Source organism: Corythoichthys intestinalis, unplaced genomic scaffold (genome assembly GCF_030265065.1).
Source record: "Corythoichthys intestinalis isolate RoL2023-P3 unplaced genomic scaffold, ASM3026506v1 HiC_scaffold_23, whole genome shotgun sequence".
Classification (NCBI taxonomy): domain Eukaryota; kingdom Metazoa; phylum Chordata; class Actinopteri; order Syngnathiformes; family Syngnathidae; genus Corythoichthys; species Corythoichthys intestinalis.
This window is the reverse complement of record NW_026651592.1, coordinates 4,799,943-4,826,893: the sequence shown is the minus strand read 5'-3', so window position 1 is coordinate 4,826,893 and position 26,951 is coordinate 4,799,943. Positions and strand designations below refer to the sequence as shown.

Sequence of the window (26,951 nt, the reverse complement as noted above, 5' to 3'; positions counted from 1 at the left end):
GACCTGTAAATGCGGCAACAGGAAAAGGAAGTGACCGTAAATAAACAGGAAATGACATCAAATGCTCCAAAATTAACTCGTTGCCTGGCATTTGCTGCCACAGATGTCCAATCTGTTTGAAGGGGGAGGGATGACAGTTCACTGCCATCCTCCCACTTCAAATGGATTGGACGTCTGGGTAGTGATAAACACACTCCAATAGACAGAAGAATGAAAATAGCTTATTCTATGGCTTATTTTTCAGTTCATTAGCCCTTCTTTTTTAATATTATCCCAAAATGATTTCCTGGTCCATGTATCGATAATTGTTGTATCGCCATATTGTGAGATGCTTATCGTGAGCCTTGTATCGCAAATTGCATCGAATCGCGAGGTACTTTGCAAAATTTGCAAAAATTCTTTTTCCGCTTGGGACAGTGGGGTTCAACACCGTCGAGTCGCACATGATAGCACAAAAAACAAGCGGTCTGTAGCAGCTCTACTTACAGTGAAATAAAATTTTCTTCAAAAATTATTGTGACATGTTTTAAATTGTATTTTTAAGGTCTTAAAAAGCATTTAAGTTGACTTTTAAAAGGGTGCAAGAAAAGTGTCTGTGAAGTTTCATTGAAAAGTGATGAAAATTTTGTTGGCTCTTTGTATAGGCTAAAATCGTATAATGGCATTAAGCTAGCGGCAAGAAACATTTTGTATTTTAGGGATTAATAGGCGTAATTTTCTTTATGTGCGTTTAGCTTTACAAATGGTCACTCTTTAACTTGTTCTTATTGACTAAACTTTATCAACTTACCAAGTTCAATCTTCTTTTGCTAGCAAACAAGCTACTTTCTGGTTTCTTGCCAGCCATTTTGATTGCAGTGTCCTTGGCTCCTGAATCTGAGGTTGTTTTTGTGTAGTCTCGCTAACTGGCAAACAAACAAAAATTAAAACTCACAGAAAAGATAAACTCAAAAATTATTTAATAGTTTCACTTCATTAATGTACTGGTTTGGACAATAAATGTGATTTGGCCTCAACAAGTAAGCAGTGGACTGTGAATGCCCCTCCAGATCCTCTTCACCTGCTTGGGGGAACGACGGTGGACTAGAGTCAATTTCTTGTAGGCGCACAAGTTCTCGCGGTCTACCTCTGGGATGTCAAATGTCTTGAAGCCGGGGTGTGCCTCGGGCGAGACGCCCAACGCGCTGAAGCACATGGCTACGTAGACGTCGTCGATGGGGAAGAAAGGAATGACTCGGCAGGTGGAATAAAGCGGTAGCAGCAACGCCCCAGAGATAACGAAGCCTCCGCCACCCACGTAGGTTGGATAGTGTCCTTCGTAGAAGCTCTCGGGGATGAAGTACTTACTCTTAGGGTCCCGGAGGGGTCTTGCTGTTTTTATCACTTGCCCGGTGAACAAGCGAGAAGCCTTGGTGGAGTCGAGAGAGCTGAGGTAGCTCAGCAGAGCTGGAGTGTTGACCAAGACGTCATCGTCCCCACTGAAAACGAAGGAGACTCTGGGACAGTGTTTCAGCGTCCAGTGGAGGAAGACGTTCATCTTGAGGGTCAGGTTGAAGAGCGACTCGTGGAAGTCTGCTTGCACAACGTCGCCGTAGTGTTCGGCTTCGAACCTAGATCAACTCAGAATGAGCGACTTTCCAGACTATCTGAAAAATTAGTCGGCAGTGCTTACCTGACGAGTGCGCTGAGGTCTGGGTCGTCCAACGAGGCGGTGCCAAGCAGGAACACAGTCCTCACGTGCTGTCCGGCACCGTAGAGGTGCTCTCGTCCCCAAGTGTCGCGAACAGCCTGTGAACAAAGTATAATAAGGGATTCTCGAAGTGAAAAAAAAAAAAATTCAACTAATAGAAGCTAGGTGTTATTGCTGCATGATCACAGTAACTAGACATGTGCCGAGTACAGGTTTCAAGGTATACCGTGGTATGAAAACAAGGTTTCAAAACCGCAAAAAAAATTTCTGTCAAACAGTCCCTAAGGTATTAGCTATTTTTCATGTCCGAAAAATGCAAGGAGAAATCCCTCGCTTGCAGCTGCAAGGCTCAACAATCTCCCACCGGTTGTTGCCCGGTGTCAGTGAGGCAGCTATGGTACAGGATGGCTGGAGGAGGTGAAACTCCTGAACTCTTTTTTCCCCTATTGAAGAAAACAAAATCGCTGGTATGGGAATACTTCGGTTACAAAAAAGTTACAGACGGCCGCGGGTTAGAGGAGTAAGGCCAACAGACATGTAAAACATGCTTTCTGAGGGTGGTTGCCGAGGTGGCAATACCTCCAATACACTCACCGGCCACTTTATTAGGTACACCATGCTAGTAACGGGTTGGACCCCCTTTTGCCTTCAGAACTGCCTCAATTCTTCGTGGCATAGACTCAACAAGGTGTTGGAAGCATTCCTCAGTGAGTTTGGGCCATGTTGACATGATGGCAGTTGATGCAAATTTGTCGGCTGCACATCCATGATGCGAATCTCCCGTTCCACCACATCCCAAAGATGCTCTATTCATTGGATTGAGATCTGGTGACTGTGGTGGCCATTTGAATACAGTGAACTCACTGTCATGTTCAAGAAACCAGTCTGATTCGAGCTTTATGACATGGCGCATTATCCTGCTGGAAGTAGCCATCAGAAGTTGGGTACATTGTGGTCATAAAGCAGGAGTGGGCAAACCAGTCCTCGAGGGCCGCAGTGGGTCCTGGTCTTTGTTCCAACTGATCCAGCACCGAGCTTTTAACCAATGAGGTTTCAATGGAAACAAGAAGCACCTGACTGCAATCAACTGATTGCACTTATAACACACCAGATTGGTGAAAAGGTGTCCTCTTGATGGGTTGCAGCAAAAACCCGCACCCACAGCGGCCCTTTGTGGAATAGTTTGCCCACCCCTGTCATAAAGGGATGGACATGGTCAGCAACAATACTCAGGCTGTGGCGTTCCAACGATGCTCAATTGGTACCAAGGGGCCCAAAGAGTGCCAAGAAAATATTTCCCACACCATTACACATCCACCACCACCAGCAGCCTAAACCTTTGATACAAGGCAGGATGGAGCCATGCTTTGATGTTGTTGACGCCAAATTCTGAGCCTACCATCCGAATGTCGCAGCAGAAATCGAGACTCATCAGACCAGGCAACGTTTTTCCAATCTTCTATTGTCCAATATCGATGAGCTTGTGCAAATTGTAGCCTCAGTTTCCTGTTCTTAGCTGAAAGGAGTGGCACCCGGCGTGGTCTTCTGCTGCTGTAGCCCATCTGCCTCAAAGTTCTTCCAAGGTAGGCAGAAGAGCATCTCTGAATGCACAGTACGTCGGGAACTTCCGGCTTCGGTCTTGCATGGAGGAGGAGGGCGCTTGACGTGTACGGGAGAAGGACTCCTCTTCACTATACAGCCTACTGTTGTGTACGAAGACTAAGGATTCAGCTGATTTTGCGGATTAATACGTTTACCTTTCGCATCACGCCAGCCAAACAGCTGCAGAAAAATCTTGCTTTATGAGGGAGAGGCATGTGCGCCTTTTTGGAGTTTCAAAAGGTTCCCATTCACCGTGGATATTGGCCAAGCCCTACTACTGTGGGACCATTGGACTTACGATGAAGTGAGTAAACATCTTGTTTTGTATTATGTCAAATATTAATACAGCGATTACAAAGTAAACACTACAAACTTTCTTTAAATAAAGGACTACTTATGTTTGATCATTTATAGGCATGTAAAAAGCTTTCCTCGTGCACATTAGCTGCACGTTAGCTGCACAACAGCTGCAGCCACCCTCCTCCGGGGAACGAACTGTAAATTGCTTTCCGCCGGGCGGTTTGCCGATCCGCAAAGACAATCGACAACCCAGTCGTCATGTCAAATAATCCGGGCTAGTTATGTTTGATTTTCCGCTTCGAAGACTTTGAAACATCACTTGGTTCGGGTTAGCATGTCGGCTAGCTGTCACGCCTCTTGGTTTGTTTACATTCTCCGAAGCCGGGGAAGGGAAATGACATATGTCCGATTTAGGCGTCATAAAATATCGTTCGGGAGGTGTGACATTAAAGGTGGACAGTTTTGACCATTATGGAGTAATTTTACCATGTCGTCCTGAATAAGTGCATTTTTATTATTTCATATTCCATTTAGCACAAGACTTATTTGTTATGACCATGCCATTTATTTAGCAATTGGGGAAAATACTTGGATAAAAAGAATATCCTGTAAAAATATTGACGTAAAGACACAGAAACAATGACATTTCGCAGCTCTCTTCGTCACGTTTTCCTCGTTGTGAATAGTTCCCCCTCGACGGGCTGACTGGTCCTTCTCAAGCCATTTATTTAGCTATTGGGGAAAATACTTGGATAAAAAGAATATCCTGTAAAAATATTGGAGTAGAGAGACTGAAACAATGACATTTTGCGGCTCTCTTCGTCGCGTTTTCCTCGTTCTGAATAATTCCCCCTCAATGGGCTGAATAGTAAAACCGATGAGCCCAGTCTCCGGCTGACATCATCCACCTGCTGGGGACGCTCGAGCCCTATAATGGTAGGCGTGGCTAACCTTCAGATTAAAAGACTCATTTCTCGTCATCTGCGCTTTGCTAAATTGTTGTATATAGTCGAATCGTCTCAAAATATAATTCTAATTCCCATAATAATGCTATTTAAGACTTTTTTTCTCCTGTCGTATGCTCTTTAAGGGTATCATGCCGTCAGAATATCATACCGGCACATGTCTAACAGTAACAGGGTTGAAAAATAGAATAGCCGTACTTTTGTTGGCTTTTTCTCACGAGTAGAAGCTAGCTGTTACTGCTGATCACAGTGGGCTAACATAATGAACATTTTAATGTAAAATGTCCTCCAAGTTTGAAATGACCCTTTTATAAATTTGAAACAAATCATTAAAAGTCACAAGACCTGGCGCTGCTCGAAGTTGGCTGGCGCAGACTTGATGGCGAAAAGCAGGAAGGTGTCCTTTCCTCTGCACTTGTCGGGTTGATCCACAAGGAACGGAGGCGATCGGCACTTCATCCCTCGCAGGAAGTTCTGCAGCAGGAGCGGGTAGGAGCCCAAATTGTGCACGTTGAGCTCCATCACCTCCTGACTGGTCTCCCAGCAGTGAGGCCAAGGCGGGTCCCGGCTCCACAGGTCCTTGCCCCGCTCTGCGCTTTTGAGAGCCGAGTGCAAAAGCCGGTTCCAATATGCTCCATTTTCCGGGATGGAAGCCCTGAACGTCGAAGACACGTTGGCGGTCAGCGAGGTCGGGGCTACATTTGGGACCGAGGTTTGGAGTTCCCTTTGGCGCATACTAGTGCGCTTGGGGAGGTCCTCCGCTTTGGAGACTGCCTCCTTGAGTAGTCCAGAATAGAGAAACAGGAAGAAAACCGTGGACATGAGAAGCAAAGTTAAGAACCTCTGAGTGAGTCTCATGAGGGCGTCAGGTGTGGATCATCTTCTCCGAATGGACCAGCAACCTGTGCGCAGGAGTGATAGACCAATGAAAATCAGGGGAAAGTACTCAACTTTGCTTAGAACTAGTGACTGAACAAGGTGTGCTGAGCCTTTGAAGTATGTGTCGAATGATGAAGGGAAGTTTCCGCGAAGTGCATACCTAGGTTCGCTTCAGTTAGGGGAGATGCTGAAAACAACGACGTCTGAAGCCTCGCTGCACCACGTGATTGCTTCAGGAAGTGGTTGAGATTTTGGTGCGCGGTTTGACGGCTAGCTACAGTATGTAAACACCTCAGGCTACATTCAAAATGTGGGTGTTTGAAGTTGAGGTTGAGTTGGGACCAGGTCAGAGTTTGGAGAGTGAAAGGTTTAGGAGTGAGGAGAAAGTAGTACAGTAATTGATAGGATGGAGCCACCAAGAAAGATGAAGACTTTTGTTTTGAATAAAACTGAATGAAAACCTACGTTGGCTACATCGGTGTCCAAGTTACACAAGCGTAATCAGTGCGCCTTTTACACTACCACTTCTACGGTCCTCTGCCTGATTACACTCATGCAATTTTCAGAAAAAAAATTTACACAACCTGTCATATGATAATACCATTTGGGAAATCATTTTTTCACACACACCATTCTAAAAAAATTATATACTCGGGATGTCCTGATTCGATCACGTGATCGGAAATCGAGCTGATGCACCATTTTTCAGAGGATCGGAATCGGGTGAAAAGGATCAGGTTTTCAATTAAAAAAATATTTAATTACAGCGCCACAACCGCTCACCCTTCTTCCTGCTAAGCAGTGATGCCAAACGGTCCAGTTTGCATTTGGTACTTAAAGTTATTAATGATTGACAGGTTTGTAGCTTTGATCTGGCCAGAGAAGCTTGGTAGCTCTACGATCAAAGGCACATATGTGTCAATCATCGTTAGTGGAAGGCTGTTCTCAGCTGCGTGACCGTCAAAGCGTGAGTGGACTCACTCAATCAAGCATTTAGGAAAGACAAGCATTTTTCTACGTTATTCTTGTTTGAAAATAATTCACAGTATGAACGCAGGATGGTGGGACAGTAACAAAAAAAAAAAAATCAGGACTACAGGCAGATTCTCAAAATCGGGTGACTCGGACGCTAAAATATGCAATCAGGACATCGTAATCATATACAGTTGTGGTCAAAAGTTTACATACACTTGTGAAGAACATAATGTCATGGCTCTCTTGGGTTTCCAGTTATTTCTACAACTCTGATTTTTCTCCGATAGAGTGATTGGAACAGATACTTCTTTGTCACAAAAAACATTCATGAAGTTTGGTTCTTCTATGACTTTATTATGGGTTAACAGAAAAAGTGATCAAATCTGCTGGGTCAAAAATATACATACATGGACCTGAAAAAGCGAATCATTGACTTGAACAAGTCAGGAATGTCACTTGGAGCCATTTCAAAGCAGCTGCAGGTCCCAAGAGCAACAGTGCAAACAATTGTTTGTAAGTATAAAGTGCATGGCACTGTTTTGTCACTGCCACGATCAGGAAGAAAACGCAAGCTATCACCTGCTGCTGAGAGAAAATTGGTCAGGAGGGTGAAGATTTAACCGAGAATCACCAAAAAGCAGATCTGCCAAGAATTAGAAGCTGCTGGAACACAGGTGTCAGTGTCCACAGTCAAGCGTGTTTTGCATCTCCATGGACTGAGAGGCTGCCGTGCAAGAAGGAAGCCCTTGCTCCAAAAGCGGCACCTTCAGGCTCGACTGAAGTTTGCTGCTGATCACATGGACAAAGATAAGACCTTCTGGAGGACAGTTCTGTGGTCAGACGAAACAAAAATCGAGCTGTTTGGCCACAATGCCCAGCAATGTGTTTGGAGGAGAAAAGGTGAGGCCTTTAACCCCAAGTACACCATGCCTACCGTCAAGCACTGTGGTGGTAGTATTATGCTGTGGGGGTGTTTTGCTGCCAATGGAACTGGTGCTTTACAGAGAGTAAATGGGATCATGAAGAAGGAGGATTACCTTCAAATTCTTCAAGATAACCTAACGTCATCAGCCCGAAGACTGGGTCTTGAGCGCAGTTGGGTGTTCCAACAGGACAATGACCCCAAACACACATCAAAAGTGGTAATGGAATGGCTAAATCAGGCTAGAATCAAGGTTTTCGAATGGCCTTCCCAAAGTCCTGACTTAAACCCCATTGAGAACTTGTGGACAATGCTGAAGAAACAAGTCCATGTCAGAAAGCCAACTGCACCAATTCTGTCAAGAGGATTGGTCAAAGATTCAACCAGAAGCTTGCCAGAAGCTTGTGGATGGCTACCAAAAGCGCCTAATTGAAGTGAAAATGGCCAAGGGACATGTTACCAAATATTAGCGCAGCTGTATGTATATTTTTGACCCAGCAGATTTGATCACTTTTTTCTGTTCACCCATAATAAATTCATAAAAGAACCAAACTTCATGAATGTTTTTTGTGACAAAGAAGTATCTCTTCCAATCACTATCAGAGAAAAATCAGAGTTGTAGAAATAACTGGAAACTAAAGAGAGCCATGACATTATGTTCTTCACAAGTGTATGCAAACTTTTGACCACAACTGTACATATGTGATAATCTGTGTACATACTTTAATTCCAGTTAAGATACCTGCAATTTACATCAATTTAAGCCTTTTCATCTCAAATTTCCAAACTATTCCATCTATGACAACATCAACTTTCAAGTTGATTGCATTGAGGTGCTGCTACTTTTCGCAGAAACCTCAGTGGTTAAACTATCTGTGCTCGATCAATAGGAACAAAAACCAGGACCCACAGCGGCCCTCGAGGACTGGTTTGGAGACCCCTGCTACCATGCATGATTTTTTTTCTAAATGATTTTTATTACATTCAGAGAAGAAGCTGAAGCATGATAAGACCATTCATCGCCCCAACAAACATGGTCGCCCTAAGACGACATTCCTATGAAAGTTAATGCATTGGCATTAAAATTAAGTCAGAACTAGCTCATTCACAGTGACCTCCATAATTATTGGCACCCCTGAAAAAGATGTGTTTTTTAGCTTCTAATATTTTTTTAAAATTCAAATAATATATAATAATAATAATCCAACCTTCAATATAAGTGCATTCATTCATTGGGGAAAAAAATCCCACATAAAGAAAAAATTATTAGACATCAAATAATGTGTGTCACAATTATTAGCACCCCTGGTGTTAATACTTTGTACAACCCCCTTTTGCCAACACAACAAGGTCTGGGGACTGAGATGGCCATGGGAGGAGCCTGATTTTGTGTCTGGTGAATCATTTCTGTATAGATTTGGCCATATGTTTAGGGTCATTGTCTTGCTGAAAGACCCAGTGACGACCCATCTTCAGCTTTCGGGCAGAGGGCAACAGATTTTGATTTAAAATGTCCTGGTATTTCAAAGCATTCATGATGCCATGCACCCTAACAAGGTTCCCAGGGCCTTTGGCAGCGAAACAGCCCCACAGCATCACTGACCCACCCCCATACTTCACAGTGGGTATGAGGTGCTTTTCCACATGCGCATCTTTCATGGCACGCCAGACCCACTTAGAGTGTTTGTTGCCAAAAAGCTCAATCTTGGTCTCACACAAAAATACACACGATCCGTGCGCTTTGGTCAGATGAGACCAAGATTGAGCTTTTTGGCAACAAACACTAAGTGGGTCTGGCGTGCCACGAAAGATGCGCATGCTGAAAAGCACCTCACAGGGTCCCCCCAGGATTGATAAATCTAAATTCTAGACTTTTAAGACCTTTTTTAATGCCATTTCAACTGAAAACTAGGCCTGCAAGCAGGACTGAACGGGCCCTCGCAATCTAGCGCAACTCGGACGTCACGCAACTCGGACTGTGTGCAGGTCAGGGTGGTGGCAGATCCTCCTCTCTAATCATCTCATTAGAACCTAACATGCTCGAAAGTCGCCTATTTACATTCCCACACCCAAGAGATAAAAACCCCTATTGGAGAGAGTACTACAAAAAAGGAGCCACTACTGAGCTGTGCAGCCAAGCCCTTATTCAAAACCAAAATTAATCTTCTAACTGGGCCAATTCGACCAAGTGTGCCAACTATTGTGGCTCTATAAGCTCCCTGAGTCTCTGAAAAAAAATATTTCCTTTAAATGGCGAACAAAGGGTCGTCACGGCAACAGACAGAGACACGTGGACATGGGCCGTAAAAAAGTATTTTAATAGGTCTTGAAACTACAATGACCAACATGAAAAGAACTGGACATGTTTTGGAAAAACGAGTGACTTTATATCGCCACTAGTTGGCGCTGTAGGGTTGATGCAAATGACCCCTACAAGGCCCTTCAGGGTATGACTCTCAACAAGCACGGGAAGTTTGGCGCAGATATCTTGTATATCTGCCGAGTTATGACTGTTCAAAGTTTTTGGAGAGAAAAATTGTTGACAGTCATTTTCACTTTCCTGTTTGGACCCCTCCGCTTCAACGAAACTTCAATATTTTTCATCAGGCACCTGAAGACAGGTCTTAAGGTTTCCCTTATGCAGGTTTGAAGTAGATTGATTTTTTCCCTTTAGAGGAGGAGTGTGTCCCGTAAAAAAGGGCATTTCCTGTTCCCACTAGGAGGCGCCAGGCACAAATGGTAAATTTTCAATCCAGTCCTGCTCAGGCTGGTATACCTCACACACATGCCAGATTTAAAATAGATTGAACGTTGTATGAGGGAGTTATCAGTCATTTTCCGAATTCGGTGTTTTGGCGAAAAAATGGAAGAATTTGGCGCCCCGCCCAGGTCAGGCCCGTGAATGAAAACACACCATTTTTATAACTTAAGATTTCATATGCCTCATGAACAGTCTCACCAATTTTGAGAATGATCAAACTAATTCCCTAGGTGCCAAGGTGTAAAATGTGCACACTGTAAATCGATAAAAAGTTCACATTCAATCCAAAATACCCGATTTCCTGTAGGATTTGGAATGTGTGTGCAAGAGACTTTTTGGAGCAGTTTTGCACAAAGTTTTGACTCTCCAAATTTCATCACTCTATGTTAGAAAAACCTAAATGGAGAGGCCTTTTTGAAAATTTCAAGGGGGCGCCACTGAGCCATTTTGTTAAATTGTTTCGTAACGTTGCAAGATTATCGAACGTTATCCAAAGCCGCATGTATGTGCAAATTTTGGTGAGTTTTTATGCATATTCAAGCCTCCAAATGTAAACTCTTACTGTGAACCCATGAAAATTTCACATTCGACCCAAAATACCCGATTTCCTGTTGGATTTGGAATATGGGTGCAAGAGACTTTTTGGAGCAGTTTTGCATAAGGTATCTACTCCCCAAATTTTCTTGCTCTATGTTGAAAAAACCCAATAGGAAAGGCCTTTTTTAAAACTTCTTTCTGTCGCCACTAGTTGGCACTGTAGAGTTGATGCAAATGACCCCTACAAGAACCTTCAGGGTATGACTCTCAACAAACACGGAAAGTTTGGCGCAGATATGTTGCATATCTGCCGAGTTATGACTGTTCAAAATTTTTGGCGAGACAAATTGTTGACGGTCATTTTCACTTCCAGTTTGGACCTCTCCGCTTCAACGAAACCTCAATATTTTTCATCAGGGACCTGAACACATGTCTTGAGGCTCCCCTGAAACAGGTTTGAGGTCAATAGATTTTTTTCCCTTGGAGGAGGAGCCTGTCTCGTAAAGAAGGCCATTTCCTGTTCCCACTAGGGGGCGCCAGGCCTAATGGGTAATATTTCAATGCAGTCGTGTTCAGGCTGGGATATCTCATATACATGCTAGAAATGAAAAAGATTGAACGTTGTATCACGGAGTTTTTAATCATTTTCTGAATTTGGTATTTTGCCCAAAAATGGCCGACTTTGGGACCACGCCCAGGTCAGACCCTTGAGTGAAAACTCACCATTTTGAAAACTTAAGATCTCATATGTCTCCTGAATAGCCTGACCAATTTTGAAGACGATCCAACTATTTTCTTCAGCGACAAGGTCTCAAATGTAAATCGATAAAATTTCACATTTGATCAAAAATTTCTGGCTTCCAGTTGGGTTTGGAATATGGGTGCAAGAGACTTTTTGGAGCAGTTTTGCACAATGTATCGACTCGCCAAATTTCATCGTTCTACGTTGAAAAAACCTAATAGGAAAGGCCTTTTTGAAAATTTCAAGGGGGCGCCACTGAGCCATTTTGTTAAATTTTTTTGTAGATTATCAAAATTTACGCAAAGTTGCATGTATGTGCAAATTTTGGTGAGTTTTCGTGCATGTTCAGGCCTCCAAATGTAAACTCAAACTGTGAACCGATAAAAATTTCACATTTGATCCAAAATATCCGATTTCCTGTTGGATTTGGAATATGGGTGCAAGAGGCTTTTTTGAACAGTTAGGCATAAGGTATCTACTCCCCAAATTTCATTGCTCTACGTTGAAAACCTGAGAGGAGAGGCCTTTTTGAAAATTTTAAGGGTCAAGGGGGCGCCACTGAGCCATTTTTTGACATTTTTTCAAAACGACACAAGATTATCGAAATTTACGCAAAGCCGCACGTTTGTGCAAATTTTGGTGACTTTTCGTGCATGTTCAGGCCTCCAAATTGGCCATTTTCATTTGCCCTGAAAAAAGAAGAATAATAACTAGGCCTGCAAGCAGGACTGAACGGGCCCTCGCAATCTAGCGCAACTCGGACGTCATGCAACTCGGACAGTGTGCAGGTCAGGGTGGTGGCAGATCGTCCTCTCTAATCATCTCATTAGAACCTAACATGCGCGAAAGTTGCCTCTTTACATTCACACACCTAAGAGATAAAAACCCCTATTGGACAGAGGACTACAAAAAAGGAGCGAATAAAGGGTCATCACAGCAACAGACAGAGACATGTGGACATGGGCCGTAAAATAAGTATTTTAAAAGGTCTTGAAACTACAATGACCAACCTGAAAAGAACTGGACATATATTTTAAAAAATGAGTGACTTTCTATTGCCACTAGTTGGCGCTGTAGGGTTGATGCAAATGACCCCTACAGGACCCTTCAGACTATGACTCAACAAGCACGATATGTTTGGCGCAGATATGTTGTAGAAGTTATGACTGTTCAAAACTTGTGGTGAGACGAAATGGCTTCAGTCATTTTTACTTCTCCTGTTGGACCCTTCTGCTTCAACCAAACCTCAGTATTTTTCATCAGGCACCTGAACACATGTCTTCAGGCTCCCCTGATGCAGGTTTGAGGTGAATAGATTTTTTTTTCCTTGGAGGAGGAGCCTGTTTCGTAAAAAAGGCATTTCCTGTTCCCACTAGGGGGCGCTAGGCCTAATGAGTAATATTTCAATGCACTCGTGTTCAGGGTGGGATCCCGCACATACATGCCAGATATGAAAAAGATTGAACGTTGTTTCAAGGAGCTATTAGTCCTTTACTGAATTTGTCATTTTGCCGAAAAAATGGCCGACTTTGGCACCACGCCCAGGTCAGACCCATGAATGAAAACACACCATTTTGAAAAGTTTAGATTTCATAGGTCTCCTGAATTGTCTAACCAATTTTGAAGATGATCCAATTGATTCCCTCTGTGACAAGGTCTCAAATGTGCACCCTGTTAATTGATAAAAATTTCACATTCGATCCAAAATACCCGATTTCCTGTTGGGTTTGGAATATGGGTGCAAGAGACTTTTTGGAGCAGTTTTGCACAAGGTATCGACTCCCCAAATTTCATTGCTCTACGTTAAAAAAACCTAATAGGAAACGCCTTTTTGAAAAATTCAAGGGGGCGCCACTGAGCCATTTTGTTACATTTTTTTGTAACGTTGCAAGATTATCGAAATCCACACAAAGCCGCATGTATGTGCAAAATTTGGTGAGTTTTTGTGCATGTCCAGGCCTCCAAATGTAAACTGTACTAGAAATGGACAGAAATTTCACATTTGATCCAAAATACCCGATTGTCTGTTGGATTTGGAATATGGGTGCAAGAGGCTTTTTTGAGCAGTTAGGCATAAGGTATCTACTCCCCAAATTTCATTGCTCTACGTTGAAAAAACCCAACAGGAAAGGCCTTTTTTAAAACTTCTTTCTGTCGCCACTAGTTGGCACTGTAGAGTTGATGCAAATGACCCCTACAAGAACCTTCAGGGTATGACTCTCAACAAACACGGAAAGTTTGGCGCAGATATGTTGCATATCTGCCGAGTTATGACTGTTCAAAGTTTTTGGCGAGACAAATTGTTGACGGTCATTTTCACTTCCAGTTTGGACCTCTCCGCTTCAACGAAACCTCAATATTTTTCATCAGGCACCTGAACACATGTCTTGAGGCTCCCCTGAAACAGGTTTGAGGTCAATAGATTTTTTTCCCTTGGAGGAGGAGCCTGTCTCCTAAAGAAGGCCATTTCCTGTTTCCACTAGGGGCGCCAGGCCTAATGGGTAATATTTCAATGCAGTCGTGTTCAGGCTGGGATATCTCATAAACATGCTAAAAATGAAAAAGATTGAACGTTGGATCACGGAGTTTTTAATCATTTTCTGAATTTGGTATTTTGCCTAAAAATGGCCGACTTTGGGACCACGCCCAGGCCAGACCCTTGAATGAAAACACACCATTTTGAAAACTTAAGATCTCATAGGTCTCCTGAATAGTCTGACCAATTTTGAAGACGATCCAACTTTATCCTTCAGCGACAAGGTCTCAAATGTAAATCGATAAAATTTCGCATTTGACCCAAAATTTCCAGCTTCCTGTTGGGTTTGGAATATGGGTGCAAGAGACTTTTTGGAGCAGTTTTGTACAATGTATCGACTCACTAAATTTCATTGTTCTACGTTGAAAAAACCTAATAGGAGAGGCCTTTTTGAAAATTTCAAGGGGGCGCCACTGAGCCATTTTGTTAAATTTTTTTGTAGATTATCAAAATTTACGCAAAGTTGAATGTATGTGCAAATTTTGGTGAGTTTTCGTGCATGTTCAAGCCTCCAAACGTAAACTCCAACTGTGAACCGAAAAAATTTCACATTCGATCCAAAATACCCGATTTCCTGTTGGATTTGGAATATGGGTGCAAGAGGCTTTTTTGAACAGTTAGGCATAAGGTATCTACTCCCCAAATTTCATTGCTCTACGTTGAAAACCTGAGAGGAGAGGCCTTTTTGAAAATTTTAAGGGTCAAGGGGGCGCCACTGAGCCATTTTTTGACATTTTTTCAAAACGACGCAAGATTATCGAAATTTACGCGAATCTGCACGTATGTGCAAATTTTGGTGACTTTTCGTGCATGTTCAGGCCTCCAAATTGGCCATTTTCATTTGCCATGAAGAAAGAAGAATAATAATAATAATAACTAGGCCTGCAAGCAGGACTGAACGGGCCCTCGCAATCTAGCGCAACTCGAACGTCACGCAACTCGGACTGTGTGCAGGTCAGGGTGGTGGCAGATCCTCCTCTCTAATCATCTCATTAGAACCTAACATGCTCGAAAGTCGCCTATTTACATTCCCACACCCAAGAGATAAAAACCCCTATTGGAGAGAGTACTACAAAAAAGGAGCCACTACTGAGCTGTGCAGCCAAGCCCTTATTCAAAACCAAAATTAATCTTCTAACTGGGCCAATTCGACCAAGTGTGCCAACTATTGTGGCTCTATAAGCTCCCTGAGTCTCTGAAAAAATATATTTCCTTTAAATGGCGAACAAAGGGTCGTCACGGCAACAGACAGAGACACGTGGACATGGGCCGTAAAAAAGTATTTTAATAGGTCTTGAAACTACAATGACCAACATGAAAAGAACTGGACATGTTTTGGAAAAACGAGTGACTTTCTATCGCCACTAGTTGGCGCTGTAGGGTTGATGCAAATGACCCCTACAAGGCCCTTCAGGGTATGACTCTCAACAAGCACGGGAAGTTTGGCGCAGATATCTTGTATATCTGCCGAGTAATGACTGTTCAAAGTTTTTGGAGAGAAAAATTGTTGACAGTCATTTTCACTTTCCTGTTTGGACCCCTCCGCTTCAACGAAACTTCAATATTTTTCATCAGGCACCTGAAGACAGGTCTTAAGGTTTCCCTTATGCAGGTTTGAGGTAGATTGATTTTTTCCCTTTAGAGGAGGAGTGTGTCCCGTAAAAAAGGGCATTTCCTGTTCCCACTAGGAGGCGCCAGGCACAAATGGTAAATTTTCAATCCAGTCCTGCTCAGGCTGGTATACCTCACACACATGTCATATTTAAAATAGATTGAACGTTGTATGAGGGAGTTATCAGTCATTTTCCGAATTCGGTGTTTTGGCGAAAAAATGGAAGAATTTGGCGCCCCGCCCAGGTCAGGCCCGTGAATGAAAACACACCATTTTTATAACTTAAGATTTCATATGCCTCATGAACAGTCTCACCAATTTTGAGAATGATCAAACTAATTCCCTAGGTGCCAAGGTGTAAAATGTGCACACTGTAAATCGATAAAAAGTTCACATTCAATCCAAAATACCCGATTTCCTGTAGGATTTGGAATGTGTGTGCAAGAGACTTTTTGGAGCAGTTTTGCACAAAGTTTTGACTCTCCAAATTTCATCACTCTATGTTAGAAAAACCTAAATGGAGAGGCCTTTTTGAAAATTTCAAGGGGGCGCCACTGAGCCATTTTGTTAAATTGTTTCGTAACGTTGCAAGATTATCGAACGTTATCCAAAGCCGCATGTATGTGCAAATTTTGGTGAGTTTTTATGCATAGTCAAGCCTCCAAATGTAAACTCTTACTGTGAACCCATGAAAATTTCACATTCGATCCAAAATACCCGATTTCCTGTTGGATTTGGAATATGTGTGCAAGAGACTTTTTGGAGCAGTTTTGCATAAGGTATCTACTCCCCAAATTTCCTTGCTCTATGTTGAAAAAACCCAATAGGAAAGGCCTTTTTTAAAACTTCTTTCTGTCGCCACTAGTTGGCACTGTAGAGTTGATGCAAATGACCCCTACAAGAACCTTCAGGGTATGACTCTCAACAAACACGGAAAGTTTGGCGCACATATGTTGCATATCTGCCGAGTTATGACTGTTCAAAATTTTTGGCGAGACAAATTGTTGACGGTCATTTTCACTTCCAGTTTGGACCTCTCCGCTTCAACGAAACCTCAATATTTTTCATCAGGGACCTGAACACATGTCTTGAGGCTCCCCTGAAACAGGTTTGAGGTCAATAGATTTTTTTCCCTTGGAGGAGGAGCCTGTCTCGTAAAGAAGGCCATTTCCTGTTCCCACTAGGGGGCGCCAGGCCTAATGGGTAATATTTCAATGCAGTCGTGTTCAGGCTGGGATATCTCATATACATGCTAGAAATGAAAAAGATTGAACGTTGTATCACGGAGTTTTTAATCATTTTCTGAATTTGGTATTTTGCCCAAAAATGGCCGACTTTGGGACCACGCCCAGGTCAGACCCTTGAGTGAAAACTCACCATTTTGAAAACTTAAGATCTCATAGGTCTCCTGAATAGTCTGACCAATTTTGAAGACGATCCAACTTCATCCTTCAGCGACAAGGTCTCAAATGTAAATCGATAAAATTTCGCATTTGACCCAAAATTTCCGGCTTCCTGTTGGGTTTGGAATATGGGTGCAAGAGACTTTTTGGAGCAGTTTTGTACAATGTATCGACTCACTAAATTTCATTGTTCTACGTTGAAAAAACCTAATAGGAGAGGCCTTTTTGAAAATTTCAAGGGGGCGCCACTGAGCCATTTTGTTAAATTTTTTTGTAGATTATCAAAATTTACGCAAAGTTGAATGTATGTGCAAATTTTGGTGAGTTTTCGTGCATGTTCAAGCCTCCAAACGTAAACTCCAACTGTGAACCGAAAAAATTTCACATTCGATCCAAAATACCCGATTTCCTGTCGAATTTGGAATATGGGTGCAAGAGGCTTTTTTGAACAGTTAGGCATAAGGTATCTACTCCCCAAATTTCATCGCTCTACGTTGAAAACCTGAGAGGAGAGGCCTTTTTGAAAATTTTAAGGGTAAAGGGGGCGCCACTGAGCCATTTTTTGAAATTTTTTCAAAACGACGCAAGATTATCAAATTTTACGCGAATCTGCACGTATGTGCAAATTTTGGTGACTTTTCGTGCATGTTCAGGCCTCCAAATTGGCCATTTTCATTTGCCATGAAAAAAGAAGAATAATAATAATAATCCTTTGCATTACAATAGGGCCTTCGCACGCCTAGTGCTCGGGCCCTAATAATAATAATCCTTTGCATTACAATAGGGCCTTCGCACGTCTAGTGCTCGGGCCCTAATAATAATAATAATAATCCTTTGCAAAACAATAGGGCCTTCGCACGCTTAGTGCTCGGGCCCTAATAATAATCCTTTGCAAAACAATAGGGCCTTCGCACGCTTAGTGCTCGGGCCCTAATAATCCTTTGCAAAACAATAGGGCCTTCGCACGCTTAGTGCTCGGGCCCTAATTAATACTTTTCTCGCACCCATTATTTAGATCATATTGAATAATATTAAATAAATAAAGCACTGAACATCAAATTTCACCTCAATTACTAAGTGTGTTTGACAAAAGAATGCACATATATTGAAGATACAATTAAAACACATTTAAAGTAACATTATAAAGTCTGTCAGAATTGTTTTAAACCCACACACGCACACAATAATTATGGACAAAAAGAGGAGGACAGGACTCAGACCAGCCATTCTCTCTAATAGGCTAGCTGCTAGTGCACCTGCCAAGACCCCAGTGAACATGGCTAACTCTCGAGTTAAAACGGCGAAATTCACACTCATTCGAAAGGCAAACCGAAATGTTTAAGCAGGCCCATTGCCTTCGCATGACCCATAAACTGCAAGTACCTAAAGTATCTGGATGTAACTTGAGCCCCTATCACATACTACAAAACAACGGGAATATCGCGGGATTTAACCGTGCAGCAGTTGTGTGTGAAAACAATTTCCCGTGTCGACTGACATGGGAAGCAGTGTGCGTGAAAGCAGGCGTTAAATTCCCGGCTCACAGCAGATGGCTGATGACTTAAATATCATAGCGGCGGCCGATGTAACTTCCTCCCTCTTCGCAGTAAGAGGAAAAGCGGTAAACAAACATCGCAATTATAAACATAGCAAGCTGGAAATAGCTAAATTAAACTGAAAACATGACCGAAATTAAAATGTCAATTATTACGTCGAGCCGGGCCAGGGTTCTTTCTCACTAACTTTTTGAAATAACTTTATATTAACGATGTATGAATGATAAACTAAGGAATACTTGTTATAAAATAAATAATTTGGATAAAAAAAGAAGGCCCTGTATAGTCATTGCAGAGCGTGCCTATACACCCTTTGTAATCTTCCCCTCTGCGATTCTGCAAAACCGCATCTGTTTATTTTTATTTAACAAACTTTTCCAGCGTTATTTCGTTGTGTAAATAAATTTATAATGATCATTAAAGTGCCTGTGACACGAAAAAGCATGTTTATTTCATAATACACGCGGTATTTTATGCTCCTGAATGATATGGACTGCTTGGATGTGTGTGGAGGCGATCGCTATATTTATTTAGTTTTTTGAATCCCGCGCCAGGAAAATGAGTGACTTCCGGCTTCGGTCTTGCATTGAGGAGGAGGGCGCTGTGACGTGTACGGTAGAAGACGTCCTCTTCACTATACAGCGTACTGTTGTGTATGGGGACGAATGATTCAGCTGATTTTGCGGATTAATACGTTTATTTTTCGCATCACGCCAGCCAAACAGCTGCAGAAAAATCATTCTGTATGAGGGAGAGGCGTATGCGCCTTTTTGGAGTTTCAAAAGGTTCCCATTCACCGTGGATATTTACTGTGGGACCATTGGACTTACGAGGAAGTGAGTAAACATCTTGTTTTGTATTATGTCAAATACGAATACAGCGATTACAAAGTAAACACTACAAACTTCCTTTAAATGAAGGACTACTTACGTTTGATCATTGATAGGCATGTAAAAAGCTGTCCTAATGGTCATTAACAGCAGCCCGTTAGCTGCACAACAACTCCAGCCACCCTCCTCCGGGGAACGAACTGTAAAGTGCTCTCCGCCGGGCGGTTTGCCGATCCGCGACGACAATAGACAACCGGGTCGTCATGTCAAATAATCCAGGATAGTTATGTGTGATTTTCCGCTTTGAAGACTTTGAAACATCACTCGGTTCGGGTTAGCATGTCGGCTAGCTGTCACGCCTTCTGGTTTGTTTACATTCTCCGAAGCCGGGGAAGGGAAATGACATATGTCCGATTTAGGTGTCATAAAATATAGTTCGGGAGGTGCGACAGTAAAGGTGAAGTCGACAGTTTTGACCATTATGGAGTAATTTTGCCATGTCGTCCTGAATAAATGCATTTTTATTATTTCGTATTCCATTCAGCACAAGACTGTTATTTGTCATGACCATGCCATTTATTTAGCAATTGGGGAAAATACTTGGATAAAAAGAATATCCTGTAAAAATATTGAAGTAAAGAGACAGAAACAATGACATTTTGCCGCTCTCTTCGTCGCGTTTTCCTCATTGTGAATAGTTCCCCCTCGACGGGCTGACTGGTCCTTCTCAAGCCATTTATATAGCTATTGGGGAAAAATACTTGGATAAAAAGAATATCCTGTAAAAATATTGAAGTAAAGAGACAGAAACAATGACATTTTGCTGCTCTCTTCGTCGCGTTTTCCTCGTTCTGAATAGTTCTCCCTCGACGGGCTGACTGGTCCTTCTCAAGCCATTTATATTGCTATTGGGGAAAAATACTTGGATAAAAAGAATATCCTGTAAAAAAATATTGGAGTAGAGAGACTGAAACAATGACATTTGGCGGCTTTCTTCGTCGCGTTTTCCTCGTTCTGAATAATTCCCCCTCAATGGGCTGAATAGTAAAATCGATGAGACCAGTCTACCGCTGACGTCATCCACCTGTTGGGGATGCTAAAGCCCTATAGACCCTACTCACCTACGTCACAAAATGGGCGTGTCGCTGTTTCAGGCCGCCATATTGTACCTCTTTTTCAGACCTATTCTCATTGTTTTCAATTAGTCGATCAAGTTATAGAGCAATTCATGGAAGCCCCGGTGTTATCTGACGCTGTAAACTCATTGGATCCGTTGCATAAAAGGCGTTACGTGGAAAAGCTTCAGTTTATCCATTCGCCAGATCCGTATTTGATGCCTAAATCGATGTTTTTCGACCCGCTGGCTTCGCCTGACATCTGATATCCTGATATTTACAACTATCTTGTCCACACAAAATCAGCCTATTCTCACGAAAGTTTGAAAAACTTTAAGAGCTTGGAGGCTTATAAATGCTACGTTGCTGGTTGGGTGAAACATGTCCTCGTACACGAAAATTCGGCAGGAATCTTGTGCTCGGAAGGTGAGTTACGAAATTTTCAATTCAAAATCTTTTGTTCTTGCTAACATCCACTGTCAAGTCTAATGTATTTCATATCATTTGTCAATGGAGCTAGGGCTTTTAATGTTTATATGGTTTAGCGATAGCACTCTCACTATATACATATATAATACGTAATAAATATGAAGTGCGATAGCACTACTCCAGATTGTCCCTAGTTGAATTTATTTTTTGGCTTTTGACCTCAATAGTGAAATTGTAAATTAATTGTATGACAACTGTCTGATTATCCCCTTATAATTATATATTTTCAGGTAGTTCATTCACAACGTCTGAGTGTATGTTGTCGGCGATTAGCCTAGCAATGATCTTAATTGTGGTTGTCAGCCCCAAACCCTCTAAATATATATTAAATGCATCTTACCAGATATAAAATGACTACTACATAATCTGTGGTAGTCGTTTGGAGCCCAGTTTTCTCGTCGAATTGCAGCAGTCAATCTCTGTCTCCTCTTCAGGTCTCTCGGAATACGGTAAAAATTCAAGTCTCTCCGTCTATCTTCTCTGTTTTTGCAACCGACCGCCACACACGACTTCACCATTTTGATTATTAATGTTAACGAGCAGAAAAACACGCCATAATAGGAGGAATTTACGAAGCGCTAATGCATTAACATGACTAGTATCCGGACAACATGGCGCGGGGGCGTGGCTGTGACGTCACGTGAGTAGGGTCTATAATGGTAGGCGTGGCTAACTGGCAGATTAAAAGGCTAATTTCTCGTCATCTGTGCTTTGCTAAATTGTTGTATATAGTCGAATCGTCTCAAAATATGATTCTAATTCACATAATAATGCCATTTAAGACTTTTTTTTCTCGTGTCGTATGCTCTTTAAATATGTAGTCTATTTAAACATTAAGAAAATGTGCGTTTTTTTTCTGCCAACTTTAAATTTGTTATAAAAGACAGGCTTTTATGCAGGCATCGTCACAAATGTTTTCACACAAAACGCGGGTCGGGCTTTAATACCTGCGGACTAGTTCGGGTTAGGCTGGACTTTTTAGGCCCGATTTTACCTCTATCTTGAAGTCTTGATGAGCTTAAATTGGCTGCAGTTACGATTCGGGAATGCTCCCTCCGGGGGGAAAAAAAAAAAAGAAAAAAAAAAAAAAAAAAACACGATTTGAGCAACATTATGTTTAAAGGGTATGAAAACACTAAGGGGCTGTGAGATATCAATAGAACCGTTATGTGGCAAGATAACAAATATTAATAAAGTTAACAAAAAAATAAATCGCATTCATGAGCAATTATCGAAAATAGATCGAAAATTACGAACATTTCCGAACGTATTCTGGAAACAGCCGAATGGGGCGGAGACGTCATAACAAGGAAACAAAAGGTCGAGGCAGGTGCCATCGTTGTTTATCGACGAGAGAGTTGCGTTCGTGTTTTATCCCCAAAAAAAAAATCGCTAAAATGGTTCAAACCTGTCATGCTATGTGGTTTACAAACAGCCATTTGTCGCAAGGTAGTACCCATGAGTTCCCGAACGAGAGAAAAAGAGCTGGACTACGCAGACAATGAGTAAAGTTCTTCAGTGCAAAGAGGGCTAATTTTGCAGACCCAGCCTCCGGCACGGTTTTGTATGGCGCGCATTTTACACCTGAAAGCTATACGAACTATGGACAAATGAAATCAGGTTTTGCGAAGAAATTGCTGCTGAAAGTAGATGCGGTGCCCACCTACACGCGCAGCCACCTAAATGTCACGAGATAACAAGAAAGAGGACGATGACTGGCTCTGATGAAACCACCCCACCAACCCAGGCAAAGCAAAGGAGGGAAATGGCCAGAGTGAGTACTCTTTTATAATAAAAATCATATCACACATTGGATATAGGACTGGACACATGTATATTATCGCACGTAAAATATATAGAACAAATCCTCTAATCCCATTCATATTTGTGTCGGTTGGCACAGCGAAAACCGATTAGCACATTAAATGATAATTATTCAATACATTATTTTGCAGTCACGGTGTATCAACTTCACAAAAAGAAATGCATAACAAACCATTCGGTGTTTCTGTTCATCAGTGTGATTGCTCCCCTCAACGATCCTTTCATTAGGCTGCAATGGCTTTCGTTTGGGCTCAAATTGAGAACCCAAAACACCAAAGAAAGGTGCATAACTCTCCTCGTCACCATTAGAAGAATGTTCGTTACGTCGGATTCATCGCTGCAACTAGAAACAAAATTGTCCGCCATCGTCGCCGCCATTCAGTACTTAGCACTGAGCCGGATGTTTCCTTACACTGACGTCACGCACACAATATGCTAGATTTCTGGCATCTCGGGGGCGGGTCGTTTTAGCTTGACAATCGACCTAATTTCTATCATTTTCTTGGTGTTGCGATGTTTGTAATTACACGAAGTGGCATGATATGAATTCAAAAGCCATGCGTTGATGGATAAATGATGGAATATTCCATCTTCCCTAACCCTTCCCCAGGTGTTGTCATACCCTTTAACGAACTTTTCCAGCGTTATTTCATTGTGTGAATGCATTTATAATAGTCAATTGGTCATAAAAATATGTAGACTATTTAAACATTAAGAAAATGAGCGGTTTTTTTCTGCTAACTGAAAATCCGTTACAAAAGACGGTTAAGACATCGGGAACGCTCCCTCTGGAACAAAACGCAATATGACCAACATTGTGACAGCCGATGCCGACCAAAAATGACGTAATATCAGAAACAGATCACCAATGGACTCATTTGAAGTATATGAATGGTGGTCTGTTTTGGTGTTCAGAATCCACAATACGTCTGCCTGCAGGGTTTTCGTTCCACCGACAAACGGACACATTCCCGATGCAGAGGTGGATGGATTCTCCGTTTTGCCGGTTGTGGTGGTTTGGCACTCACGAGTTGCATTTCGATTTGTAGTGCAGTGCCTCGTAAAAATTCTATGCATCATCTTCGTTATGGATTAAAAAAAATAATAATAAATCGTCACGGATATAATTTAGGTTGCAGAGATGTACTTGAAAATTAAGACGGTGAAAAAATTCCAGACTTACAACAGCTAATTTAATACTTTTAATACCTTTAATAATGGAAAACTAAATTCAATGTTTTTTTAATACTTTTAATAACCCGCGGGTACCCTCCCACTGTGAAGTATGGGGGTGGGTCAGTGATGCTGTCAAAGAGGCAGGCCCCACTGAGTAATTATTTCCGTGTTCCCCCGCCCCCGTCAAAAGACAGACGACAGACGTCACCGGAGCTATCGAAAAAAAGGACCTTTGGTGAAAAGTGGCTGCAGGAGGTACCATGGCTAGAAACAAATGATGCTCGCACGGAAATGTGGTGCTAAATTTGTCGTGAGAATCCCAATGTCGCTGATAAGAGCAGCGTATTTTATGTAGGGTCAAATAATTTCAGCCATCCAAACTTTGAAAAGCATGAAAAAAAACACAGCATGTGGCAATCTGGCGATGTCAGACAGGACCCCACTCACCCTATGGACAAGTGGCGCAATAGTTATTGAAAAACAGTGCCATGCACTGACAAACGTGTTTTTGCTCGCATTTCACAGAGGTAAACATGCACGTTCAATGAGCTCTTATGAGGAGGACATCCCACTTTTACAAAAGCTTATAGTTAATGTGGGAGCCGCATATGAATGCCCTTCATTTTGAATTAGTGCTTTAATGTTTATTTCTTTACATTTCACTTCAAAGTAATGGCAATTTTGTTGTGCCAGTTGATGTTAATCAAGATTAATTGTTTATATAATTAATTAAAGGTAATTGGCTCTAAGTAAAGCTTGTCATAATTTTATCGCATCAGGCAGGTCGGCTCTCAAGCTCAATGAGGACCAAGTCACATCTCCAGGTCCTCCTCTGAGAACCTGGGGAAAAAACCATTTGTGCACCCCTGTATATATTAGAGAAAAATATTTTTTTAAATAGTTTTTTTTCTTTGAGTGAAAATATTTTTTTGATTGAAGCAACTTTTTGGGGGATTTAATCATTTGGACACAAATGTCCTAATCAAAATATGGCCCAAACACAAAAAAGATTGCGTCAATCAAGGAAAACTTTTTCAATCAGAAATTAAGTGTTCAAATGCAAATTTTTCAATCCCAAATATTTTTTCACATTCAAAAACTTTTTTCAATGATTAGAATTTTTCTTTCTTTTTGAAAATCTATTTTTCTTTCAAGCAACTTATTTTTTGATTGAATAATAAAGAAAAAAAAGTCCTAGCCAAAATGTGGCCCAAACACGAATCAACCTTACTTCAATCAAAAAGTTGCCTCAATCAAAAAAATAAATAAAAATTAAAGAAAAATAGCTTTCACATGCATTTTTTTTTTTTTTTTTTTAGTTTTTTGAGTTTCAATTTTATTTTTGCAAACAAACATTTTTATTTATTGAAGCAACTTTTTTCTTGATTGAATAATAAAGACAAATCTACCTCCATATGGCTCCGCCCAGGGGATACAATTTTTGACTAGGGTAACTACATTGGCACGACACCGGCGGGCGTACCAAACTCAATAGATGACGATCTTGGCGAAAAGTATTGCCCAAGCAGCCTGATTTAAGAATTCCCCTTAAGAATGATGGGAATCAAAAACCGCTCACTGTCAACTTATCATTTTAAATGTTCTTGTAAGTTAATTTTACTGCTGACACAGCGTTTTGGGGTCATCAACATATTGTGCCCCCCAGCCTCAAAAGTCAAACTCCGCCTATGGGTAAATGCAAGTCTGAACATAATGAAAATAATTCACATAATCATGGTAGGGTCAATTCAATCCTTACAATATATGGGAAGACGTAATTATCATGCAAATAAGGTTGCTCACAAGTTGATGGGGACAATTTGAGCATCCTGAAAAGTTGGTAGTGTTATGCCCCCTACCGTCCCTAGGCAAAACTACGCCTATGTCTCGCCCCACACCTGATTTGGCCCTATGCATTTAAATTCTACTTGAATACTTACGTTACGTGCTTTCGTGTTTTTAAAGCACCATGGTACTCGAAAAACAATTTCCCCTCAATTACTAAACAGCTTTAGCGTTTATAAGCAGTTTGGATAGTCTTGGTTACTCCACGGCACGGGTGTTATACATAAGGCAATTAACGAGGAACTTCCATTTATTAGAACAATATGAAAGCAGAAGCTAACATGCGCGCGTTTTGAAGGTATAACTTTAGGCGACCAACATTTCTGAATCTTTGAATACACAATATAAAGACTAAATCAAACTTACCTGAATGTGACTTGCTTGAGAGCGCTCGCGAAAAGAGACGCCAAACTTTGACCTTACCTAGACTGGCGCGGATGTACAGTTAAAGAGGAACTACTTCACGCAGCGGAGAAGCCCCGTGGCGAAATGTGACCGATGTAGAACACCTGCTGTAAATCATTGATCGTTTATGGGAAGTCAAAAGTGTATTCCTTTGAATGAAATAAATAAATAAAACAAGAAGGAGGTTCCTCATTAAAACAAAATGTGAGGCTAAGTTTTTTCAGGTCTCAAACGGATGACCGAACAGCGGTGTTACCAGGATGCCAGGCAAGGGCGTAGGTTTGGTCTCAACATTGGTAGGGACGCTAAAACAGCATAACCTGCATGTACACTTTTTGCTGGGGACGGGACATTAATAAGACCAAACAGATTGGGTACATTTCTCAACTATAGCTGAAATATAGCTGGTTCCTACGTAAAAATGAAAAAAGGTTACAATAAAATTATTTTCGTGGGAGAAAGTCATTTTTCAAAATGCTTACTTCATATAAAGGAAATACAGTGGTTGTGTTTTCGTTTTGGGGGGGGGATGGGGGGTTAAAAAATGAGCATCGGCTACAAATAAATTTTTTTTTTTTAATGATAAGAGATAGAAAATACATACATTTTAACATTTTAATTCGGGAATACATGCACATAATGCACAGTTGGATTAACATTAACAGTAGAAAAAGCACAGGAAGACACGTCACTAAACAGCTTTCTACTCGAGTTTCACAGGTTAGCAAGTTCACACGGTTTATGCTAGCTCTGATGCAGGTTGGACTTTCAGTTCCAAAATTAGTGG

General features: G+C 41.6%; 1 protein-coding gene across 1 annotated transcript; it reads right to left on the bottom strand.

The window, feature by feature from the left end:
- Positions 1-952: 952 nt before the first annotated feature.
- On the bottom strand, positions 953-26,274 carry LOC130911099 (N-acetyllactosaminide beta-1,3-N-acetylglucosaminyltransferase 2-like). The gene is made up of 4 exons (XM_057828811.1): positions 26,126-26,274; positions 4,903-5,459; positions 1,673-1,788; positions 953-1,610 (listed from the first exon to the last, which is right to left on the bottom strand). Exons 2-4 carry the CDS (start codon positions 5,413-5,415, stop codon positions 1,013-1,015), a joined length of 1,227 nt encoding a protein of 408 aa, XP_057684794.1. The 5' UTR covers positions 5,416-5,459; positions 26,126-26,274; the 3' UTR covers positions 953-1,012.
- Positions 26,275-26,951: the final 677 nt, after the last annotated feature.